The sequence below is a fragment of the Branchiostoma lanceolatum genome, chromosome 3 (assembly GCF_035083965.1).
Source record: "Branchiostoma lanceolatum isolate klBraLanc5 chromosome 3, klBraLanc5.hap2, whole genome shotgun sequence".
In the NCBI taxonomy this organism is placed as follows: Eukaryota; Metazoa; Chordata; class Leptocardii; order Amphioxiformes; family Branchiostomatidae; genus Branchiostoma; species Branchiostoma lanceolatum.
In genome coordinates this window covers 26,928,216-26,939,185 of record NC_089724.1, presented here as the reverse complement: position 1 = coordinate 26,939,185, position 10,970 = coordinate 26,928,216, and the positions used below count along the sequence as shown (strand labels likewise).

Sequence of the window (10,970 nt, the reverse complement as noted above, 5' to 3'; positions counted from 1 at the left end):
GGTGTGGGTGGTTCAAAACCTACAGTCCTATAACCGCACATGGGTTCGCCCTTAGTAATAGCCTCAGGCTAGTTGGGCAACCCTGGCATCTACATACTGAACCAATAAATAAATTAATGAATAAGTACAAATCTTTACCCTTCATGCTTTGTCCAAATCAACACCCGTTCCAAACCACAAACACAACCTGTATCAACACGCTAAAATGTTTCAGACATACATTGTTTAATATGGCTTTATTCAAGATGGAAGGAATTCGCGACGCCACATACAATGTATTAGTTTACTGATAAGGTAGTTAATGGGATATGATATAATATCATTGCAATTAATACATTTTGATAATGTTATACATCATGTCTATGATAAATGCATATTAATTAGAAAACTAAATTGCGATCCCTGATCTGTTTACGAATGTATTACGAAAGTCGCTGTGCTTTTGTTGTGTCAATAAAGATCTTCAGATGTCCGTCTTGCACTCTCTCTTCTGACATTAATACACTAGAATTTCATTTTACAGCTCATCAAAAGGTGGATTAGTCATCAACATCACTGTCTTATGATTCTCGAAGAAGGGTACAGTTAAGGTATGAATCAGCTCCATAATACGCAATATATACGTCTTCTTACAACGTTAAGTAAAAATACTCAAGGAAGTCACAAGTTCAGTAACAGTGACTTTACCATTACTGTTTAACACAGAAATGTAGAATAACAATGAAAGAAAATATCATATATCAAGTTATATGATTTTTTAAAAAGTTTTAACAACTTCACACAAGACTAATCTTAACTCCAGACGTGACATGATAGTATACAGTTCCTACGCATTATACTCTACTAAAACAAGTAGAAAGGGAAAAAGCTACTATGGCGTTTATCGACCCCCATTCCACCAGGACGGCGCTTTCGCCGCGCGCTCTTTGCGATCTGAAATTTAACAGAGTGCTCAACGAGTTTGATGGAAAAAACGAATCTCTTTATACTTTGTGTGTTTTGTTGTCTTTTCAGTCATACGTTTTGCATGATATTCCAATCTTGAAATCAAGGATTACAAAAATTTGATTTAGGTCGCAGCGAGAACTAACATCGCCGTCCAGTGGCCTTACAATGTTATGGCGAAGGTCAAAAACGCCCTCTACCGACCACTCTAAACTTGGCACTTGGCGTTGTAAGGCCAGTCACACCGCTTGGTCGCTGCGTTGAAGTGGGTGCCGGGCGCGCAGGGCCGGTTAAACATCCGCCCTGTCCTCGTGCACTGGTAGTACTTCTTGCAGTTGTCCGGGTCGGGGTACCTCCCGCGCGACTTACCTTCGCAAGTGAACCCAGCTTCTTCTTCACCTAGCGGAACAAATGTGAAGTGCACACGTATGAGAGCAACATGGTAATTGGTGTGTTTGACGTATATAATGTTTGTACACTTTGAGCGGAAGGTTGTCAACATGATTTTCAGCTTCTGGGCCTAGTTTGATACATCAATTTAGAAAAAAATTATTTTGATATTACAGCATGCTGGTACCATGACTATGTAGTTGTGGCCAATGACTTGAAACAAAGTTAAGTTTTTAGATCCGCAAACTGCTCACAGACCCAAATGTTGTGCCTTTGCTCTTTATTAACACCGATTCCCTAACTTCGCTTAGGTGAAAAATGAGTACAGAGCGTTTTGTTTGCACGCTCGCATCAGTCTTGGGGTCCCCAGAGGATGTCATCCATATAATCAAATCAACATGGTCTTATTTACACTTACTAGAAAGGACTAGAAAATTGAATTTGAAAAATCCCACTTCTAATGTTTTGAAATACTCGTGGCTCCTTTAAAGGCAACCAAATCAATACAGGGACCAAAAAATGCTGAAATCTTTATGGCAGTGACATTTACTAACATTGTTAAGCACATTTACGTGGTAACTTCATACTTTTAGGATTTTAAAACTGAGCAAAAACTACGACCACGATGTTCAGTGAGTTCTCACATCGCAACAACGTTGTATTTTTGCATCATTGACGTTGCTATACATTATGATGGTGTTGTTTGATCTAATCATGTATAGAAATGACTAAGCAAATTGACTTTCAAAATCCAATTTTTCGGACCCGAATATTACTTGGGTTTCTTTTAACTTTATTGCAAGTCATGCCCGAAGTTGCCATGGGAATCGACATAGTTATCTAGTCTACTGTGGAAGTTCTATGTTAACTAAGGTTGACTATGGTTGGGTTTGACTTCTTTTTCGAAGGCAGTGGAAAATGAAGAGACCCACGTTTTGTATCGTAAGTGGGTTGGTTGATTTTAGTAGTAAGATTGATTTTTGTAAGTTAGTCAAATGGTGAAAGCTAGGGGAATTAACGGAAGCTGTTTTATATAATTCGTTTCTTTCGGCGTCATATAGAAGACATTGGCAAATAAAATGTAACAGATATAGAGGCATACTGACCACTCTGGGATCCGCCGAGGACGCTGGCGGCCTGAGCCTGGCAGTTGACGTTGCGGGGCCAGTCGCAGCCCTTGATGGCCTGGTTCCACTGCGTGCCTCCCCCGCACGGACGGTGGAACTCCCGCCCCGCCCAGCACTGGTAGTACGCGGCGCAGACCGCGGGGTCCGGGTAGAACCCGTTCTGACGACCCTCACAGGTGAAGGGAACACCTGCAGGAACAAAAGGTCACATTCAGATATACTACAAACTATACGTTATAATATATGTGTCAGTAGTCTGTGTCAAATATACGTTCACGTTAGTGCTGCGGACCGGTACTGTGCCGTAAAAATACAGTAGGTACAGGTCGAAAATACCGGATCATGAAGTACCGGTACTGTACCGATATAAATTTGCACCAAGTATGTGCTAATTTTGTGACTGATCTCCTGATCTCATATGCAACACCAAACGTGACCAACGTGATACACCGGAACAGCGCACAATGTAGCTAATATGCAACAGATTATTCAGGCAGGCCGGGAGTTTTGATAGCAAGGCCAAGGGAGTTTGGCAGTAGGAAACCTGGTTATGGTCTTTAGATAAAGATACTAACAAATTGAAAACAGCATATTTGTGTTTCTGTCATTATTGAAGAAGTTCAGAAGAACACATGTTGCTTTTTCAAATTGTTCAGGTACAGGTACAGGTCCGATACCTGTACCTAAACCTCTGTACCGGTACCTGTACCTGATGTTACGTTTAGGTACGCAGCACTAATCAAAGTTCTATATATGTACGATCGCGAGTACCGGTAATTGACAGCGTTATGTACATGAATGTTTCAAAATACTAGTACAGTATAACGGTTGGGAAATCATTCGATCGCAAACAATATTCTCACCAGGCGACTGAGCCGTTGTCTGAACAGGTGCAGGTGGCTGAGTCGGTGGCTGGGTCGGTGGCTGGGTCGGTGGCTGGGTCGGTGGCTGGGTTGGTGGCTGGGTTGGTGGCTGGGTTGGTGGCTGGGTCGGCGGCTGGGTTGGTGGCTGGGTTGGCGGCTGGGTTGGTGGTTGGGTCGGTGGCTTGGTTGGCGGTTGGGTCGGCGGCTGGGTCGGTTTATGGGTCGGCGGCTGGGTCGGTTTTTGGGTCGGCGGCTGGGTCGGTGGCTGTGGCTGCTGGGTCGATGGCTCGATCTCACAATCGGGTTCTGGTGTCACGCACGGAGTCTCGGTTTCTGCCGGGGTGTTTGGAGGCTGTGTGGGGGGAGCCTTGGTTGCCGCCGGGGTTTTTGGAGGCTGTGTGGGGGGAGCCTTGGTCTCTGACGGGGTTTTTGGAGGCTGTGTGGTAGTGGGGACTTCAGTCGGCTCCTCTGCCTCCAGCAGTGTCTTGATGGTGTTCATGAGCGGGTAGGGACCCTGGCCGCACTTCTCGCCCCGGAAATCGTCCAGGTCAACAGCCCACACCATGGACCCGCCCAGGCCTTTCCTCTTCAGAAATTCAATCTATTCGGCAGAAAAGCAAAACATGGATTTCTCCTTAGTACAAACTATTTTGCAGTTTGTAATATTTCAACACGACAATGGATCTCCCTACTAAAAAGTACTATAAACTATTTCGCAGTTTGTAAGGCTTCAATACGACAATCGATAGACATAATGTACAAATGGCTATTAGTAGGATTATTTGCAAGTTAGACGGAAGGCTAGTTCCAATTAAACTTATTTGACAAACAGCAATATGCAAGGTACATGTAGGTATACACGAGAGAAGTCACGAAATACATAAATAGAAATGTAACAACTATTTCAAATCCATTTCTACTTCAGTTTCCGATGGGTTTAATGTATCTCCTATAGGCAGTGGAGTGTAAACAGTTATTGGTATGTCAACTTGTTTTCTGACTCACCTTAGCAGCAATGCTCTGTTGATCGTCGTACCCGACCCACTGGCTTCCCAGGTAGGCGTACGGGGCCTGCTGCTCTTCATCATACTCCCGCGTGGCGCCGTTGTTGAGCAAGTCACAGATCTGTAAAAAAAGAAACAGAGAAAATTACAGACTTTAAATTCCGGGGTAGTTTCTTTTCATGAAATGCTAACATGCTGAAATACATCCGAAAATACTTTCATCGGGTTGGTAGAACATAAGATATCTGGAGTGGCAAGAAGCAGTACTTCAGTCAGAAGCTCTGAAGAAACGTCAGCAGGTTAGATTACCTGGTTGTGTAAAAAGAAACTCCAAATATCCTATGCTGAAATACATCATTGTGAAAGCGGACGTGTACTATTGTAATAAGGTCGAGTTTGGGGTTACTGAGCAAAACAACTCAATTTGAATAAAGACATATCTAAACCAATCCATTGTGAGTTTTTTAAGTTGTAAAATTCACGGAGGGAAATAGCACAAACTTTGCGTGTGCGACAATCATTACCAAAAAGTATCTATGGATCTCTGAACACTGGGCAATAATGAAATGATGGAAAAGCGGTAAAAGGTCTGGTGTGGGTTGGAACAGTTTGGAAAAGGACCAAGGTTACAACGTTAACATTACCCACATGTATTATAGCATAAGCAACGTCAGGACTTTAGTAGGTATACCGGTGGCCAAAGGGATGTCATTGACAAAAAAACGAAAAAAAACTGAAGTGAATGCATGGAAAGAGTAGCTTGAGTGTCATCCTGTTTCAGTTCCAGGCTCTACCCTTCACCAAAGAAGGTAGAGCCTGGAAGTGAAACAGGATGACACACAGGCTATGGAAAGAGGACCGACCTCGTAGAATGCCAGGAAGCCCACCTCGCCGGTTAACTGGCCGGCCGGGCCGCCACCGCTGGCTGGGTCGCGCAGCCCGTTACCCCCGGTGGTCCTGAAGGAACGCCCGTAGGTGCCGATGCCGAGGTTCAGCTTCTCTGCTGGGGCGCCCCTACGGATCCATTCGTCCACTGCAAATTCCTGCGTCCAGAGTCAAAGTTAGGTATGATTAGTTAGAGATATTTAATGATACGTTTCATCTCTGTACCCAGGTACACACACACACACACAGACACACACATACACACAGACACACACACAGACAAACACACACACACATATATATATATATATATATATATATATATATACACACACACACATATATATATATATATACACACGCACACACATACACACACACAAACAAATCTAAACACACAAACACACAAACAAACACAAACACACACACACATGTACACATACACAGACACAGACACAGACACATACACAGAGACACACACGTACAGACACACACACACAGACAATACACACATACATGTATAAACACACACACACACACAGACAAACACACAAAGACAGGCTCAAACACAGACACACGCACAGACACACACACACACACAGACTGACCTGGTTGAGTTTAGCGGCGTCCCCTGTCTCTGCAGCTGCGGGGTACAACGGGCTGTTGAAGCCGGTCACGGGGTCCCACGAACCGTGAAGGTCATAGGTCATCAGGTTAATGAAGTCCAGTTCACTGAAATATTTCATTCAACCGAAGGTTGATATTTTGTGCGTATATATTTAATTTTTTTGTGTGTTTTCAATAGATGTCAACAAACAAACAAACAAACAAACAAATAAAGCAAAATTGCTGTGATCCCAATAACCAACATTATCATTATGGCAACTATGATTCTCCACATTCTAACCAGTGTTGCTTTACTAAAAGGTATGGCGGTCGTCAGTGCCCAATTCGCTCTTAACCCTCAAACCACCGTAGCTTTTTTACGACGAATCTTACCGTATGGGGTCAAAACTGACCCCACAATGTTTTCTACAAATATAGCTTTATTGGTGACTATTTTTGTGGTTTGTATATATGTATAGTTTAAGTAATCTATAAGGGAAAGTTTGACATGATTAGGTGTGAATAATTTCTGCTCATTATCATAATTTATGCAAAAATAGGGAACATCGTCTTTTGCAACTAACGCTACTCAGACAAGTGGGCTCTTTTGAGGATTGCGCCAACACTTGATGACATATAGCATCTGAATGTCTTACGCTAGAACAACCAAACTTGGTCACCTTTTCCAAAATTTCGTTGGCAACAATTTTGATTTAATGAAATATCTAATCAATGTTTTCATGTTGCTATGGCAACCGGTTTCTTAGAGCCATATTTGGAAAAAGTCGCTAATTTTGGATTTTACATTGTAATTCTAGGGCTGTCTTTTTAAACTGCACTTATTTTCTTACATCAATACCAACCAATTTAATTCACTATCACTTTTATGGTTTTAATATTCATAATTTATGCATATTTGATTACGTCATCGATCAAAATCTAAGATGGCGGACGATATAATTAGATTAGCTATAACCGGCTATTTCAACCTCAAATTTCATCATTACCATGTTTATTCAAACAGAAACAATCTTAATATAAACGTTTTGGTCCATTTTTATTGTGTTATTAGGTTATATGATGAAAAAATGAATTTAAAATAATTCAAGATGGCGGAACCAAGATGGCGGATTTCGCTAGTGTAACTTAATATGAATATGATTTTTTTGACGTCATTTTGACGTCGTTCCTTTTGCCATCTACAAACAACGTCTTTGGATATATTATGATTTATCATACATAATTTCTATTTAAGTTTTATCGTGTACCTTTGAATTATATGGAAATACCCAATTTGTTGGTTTTCGTCAATAAAATCACATAAATGACGTCATAATACGTCGCAACGTCATTAATTTCTACTTTCATTCAAAAATGTGTTTTTTTCACATTTCTACAAAAGTATATTTTGTAACTATGATCATAATAACCCTTATCCTACATGTTACTAGATGACAAGTATCAAACAATAGGAATATGAGTGCAGATTTCGCTGGGGTCAGTTTTGACCCCACTGGACCATGCGTAAACTTTCTAGGATAACTTAATCAACAATGAGCCAATCTCGGTAAAAACTTGTGAGAAGTTATAAGACATATATGCAAACAAACTCATAGAAGGAATTTCGTTTTCGACTCGAAATGTCAAAATGGGACATGTTGATATTCGACTGGGGTCAGTTTTGACCCCATACGGTGGTTTGAGGGTTAAATAGCACCTAGCTGACATTTTGCACTATAAATTCAATCAAAGAGTCACGCACGGGGAAGGTAAGATCGGCACGGATATGGTCTGTCTGGTGTCTTCATGCACTGTTCAATCTCTATCCCCTTTTTTTCAATACTTGAATACATATTTACTTTTTAAACTTTTGAACACGACTGGAAACTCACTTGGCTATATCCATGACGTCGTATCCGTTGTGAATCTTTTCTTCGCCTGCGGGTACGGCAGCGGTCAGCAGGAGGCGCGGCTTGCCGGTGTCAGCGGCTTCGTCCTCATATGCCTCCATCAGCTCCTGTGAAGAGACGCCAGACAGGAAGTAGGCAAAATAGCGAGTGAGGATATAGGATAAGAACAACATACTAACGTCAATGTTGTTGATTATACTTGCTACCTCTATGTTACCCTGGGCTCCAGACTGTTCATCGGGCATTTTAGCCGGTTCCCTTTAGCCGGTTCCTTCTAGCCAGTTTCTTCGGCAGCACAGAGCTCCCAGCCCGCCGATACCCTAATTAGCGCAGCCGGGGAGTTCTAGCCGGGGAATTGACCGGCCCTACCAAGGGGCGCGGTTCATTCCTCGGGCTACAACTCCCCGGCGCGTTGATACAGATCCGGCGGGCTGACTGGCTTGCGGCGCCGAAGGAAATCGCTATAGCGGCCCTGTCTAGTCTGGCTCCCAGGGAACCTCTATGTAGCCTGCAGCTGGGTACCATCCTCCTTAGTTACCCCCGGTTCGATCTCCCTTTCCGTCCATTCAGAACAGAAGCAGTTGAAAGGCAGACGATTATGAATGCAAACTTTAAATCCCTGAAAATTCTTCTTTTACTTAAAAATGTTATATACCAATCTAAAGACTATTTGGGTTATATGTTAGAAAGAACAGATAGGGTCTACGCTTTTCCATAATACTAGCTTTACATATTCGTTTTCAAAACTTAAAGGCAACCAAAGCAATGTTAGTGCCCAAAAATGGAAATAAAATAATGCTAAAATCTTTATGGTAATGACATTAAGTAACACTGTTTAGCACCTTGAGCGTTATAAAACCGCGCAAGAACGTGCCTTATGATGATCCCCGGCGCCCTTAGTTTCGCGAGCCAACAAAAACCCCGGCGACGATTTTCAGTGAGTTCTCACATCGCAACGATACCGAATGTTTGCACCACGGACGTCGCAATACATTGTGATAGTGTTGTTTGAACTGATCATGCATTACTAAATAAATAGACTTTCGAAATTCGGGCCCTAATATTGCTTGGATTGCTTTAAAGGCGCTTTCCGAAACGCGTTATAGAACAAGTTTGTACACATGTAAAATGGACCTTATACAAACGGAGGGAAACTCTACCTCTACAAGGGCGGTGAACCTCTGCCTATCCTCGGGAGGGCTGCCCCTGGCTGCCGGGTACTCCCAGTCCAGGTCGAGGCCGTCGAAGTTCCACTTCCTCAGGAAATCGATAGAGTGCGTGATGAAGGATTGCCTGGTCGCCGGGGTGGCCACCATGGCGGTGAAAGGCGCCGAACCCATATTCCATCCTCCCACGGCCAGGAGGGTTTTCACATCCGGGTTCTCCCTCTTTTGTGAAATGGTGAAGAAAGGGTAACGTCAGATGACGGCACGGCATCGTGAGTCAAGTCGTTGTATAAGATGAGGCTTAAACAGTTTTTCTTAAATGTTTGATTGACATTTCAACCATTCGGACCTCCCCCCCCCTATCTTTCCTCTGCTTATAGAGTCACAACCAAGAATGTTACATTGTATTTTGTATCCAGTTATGCACTAAGATTGTAGCGACCGGGCCCAGGATGTTTTTAACTTGGAGTTAAAATCAACCCGGGACCTGGTGACAAATAATCGTGAGAACAACGAGAGGTAACACCCCTACGCCATCCCCCTCCCCGTATCCAGTCCACCGAGACAAATTTGTGGCTTCGGGGCCCGACTGGGGCTACACTCCCTACGGGCACCGGTGCAAATATGACGGAAGCGTACGATAGTTAAAACAGTGAACAGGAACACTTACCCTGACGTGCTCGTCGAACCGCTCGTACATCCCCTTGGACCAGTCGGTGGACTCGTCGTTCCACTCGAAGGGCGCGAGTTGGTTGTTCACCATCTTGGCGAAGGAGTAGATGATGTGTGTGCACAGGGTGGCGTCGATGTCCTCGGGGTAGAACTTGCCCATCCCGTTGCGGTACTGGGACCAGTTGGTGTGGTAACACACGCGGCGGTAGGTCTTCTCTGTAAGGAAATAACGGCATTGTCAGTTTTACCAACGCTTCGTCTTCTTCTTCGTTCTCCTTACTGCCCGGCCTCATATCTATGTGATTATTAGTCCATGGGCCAGGTCCCTCAAAATAGCCATTTTGTACCAAACAAAGGACAAAGGGTGACTTACGTTTTTGAAAAGGTTGATTCCTCTACTTTATCAGCATGCATGATAGCAATGTCAAATGTCCAGCTTTATAGGAATTATCACGTGATATGATGACGTCACTCAAACCAATGAAACGACCAAAAATCGTCTATATCAAGTTATTTCATGCGGTTTTTAATGATTATTAACCATATTTCATTAGTATTTCTATTCGTTTAGATCGAACAAAGACAAAGATATTGGCACTTGCGCATGGTTGCAACACAAGTAAAAGGGACAAATAAACAAAGGGAACTAAATGAAAGACACCAAGTGAATTTAGTGGGTTAGTAATACATGTTTCTAAAGGTATAGAGAGGAGTTTCCTACCTGGTGGGGTGATGCCCCACATCTGGTAAAACAGTTCATCGGAAGGACGTCGGCGTTGCCTGGAGAGTGGGTCTGACGTCACAATGGCCACGCCTAGCAACGTGACGACTAGAGCGATGATAAGACACCTCATGGTTTCTGCCGGACTCGTAAACAGCCTGTCAAGAAACATACATGATGCAAAATTGTAAGCATTTTTATCTAACAAATGGATCTCCGAATTCAGATAATGTAGGCAGCAACAAAAGACCGCCCGGGGCATGCTATAGATAGAGACTGGTCGGACTTGGCTACCCTAGCCTGGAATCCATCCTATTTAGCTTCCGGCCGCTACCCTAGCTCCGCTGCGCTACCCAAGCTCCGCGGCCGGCAGCGGAGCTTGGGTAGCGCAGCGGAGCTAGGGTAGCGGCCGGAAGCTTAGTAGTATTTGGCCGGCAGCGGAGCTTGGGTAGCGCAGCGGAGCTAGGGTAGCGGCCGGAAGCTAAATAGGATGGATTCCAGGCTAACCCAATCTCTGCGCAGGTGTAAGGAATTTGAAGCGACTCAGACTGAATGTTTTCAGCGCTTAGTAATTCTTTTAAGGAGCACATTTTCTTAACTCTTCGCCTTCTTCTGCAGAGATGTACTACATGTGGCTAAGGTACGCGTTTGGCGCTGAGGCAGAGCTAGATCCTTCCATCT

The 10,970-nt window shown here is 43.5% G+C and overlaps 1 protein-coding gene across 1 annotated transcript; it reads right to left on the bottom strand.

The window, feature by feature from the left end:
- Nucleotides 1-217: 217 nt before the first annotated feature.
- LOC136429487 (chitotriosidase-1-like) lies at nt 218-9,781 on the bottom strand. The gene is made up of 9 exons (XM_066419318.1): nt 9,567-9,781; nt 8,891-9,118; nt 7,713-7,837; nt 5,823-5,946; nt 5,193-5,372; nt 4,331-4,450; nt 3,326-3,926; nt 2,442-2,651; nt 218-1,344 (listed from the first exon to the last, which is right to left on the bottom strand). The coding sequence occupies exons 1-9, from the start codon at nt 9,726-9,728 to the stop codon at nt 1,154-1,156; spliced, it is 1,941 nt and encodes a 646-aa protein (XP_066275415.1). The 5' UTR covers nt 9,729-9,781; the 3' UTR covers nt 218-1,153.
- Nucleotides 9,782-10,970: the final 1,189 nt, after the last annotated feature.

Coding starts and splice junctions, on each gene's coding strand:
- LOC136429487 (XM_066419318.1), bottom strand. CDS start 9,728: ATGGGCAAGTTCTACCCCGAGGACATCGACGCCACCCTGTGCACACAC. Junction 3,927..4,330: donor AACAGAGCATTGCTGCTAAG/GTGAGTCAGAAA, acceptor TCTGCCGAATAG/ATTGAATTTCTGAAGAGGAA. Junction 1,345..2,441: donor CCTCGGCGGATCCCAGAGTG/GTCAGTATGCCT, acceptor TTGTTCCGCTAG/GTGAAGAAGAAGCTGGGTTC.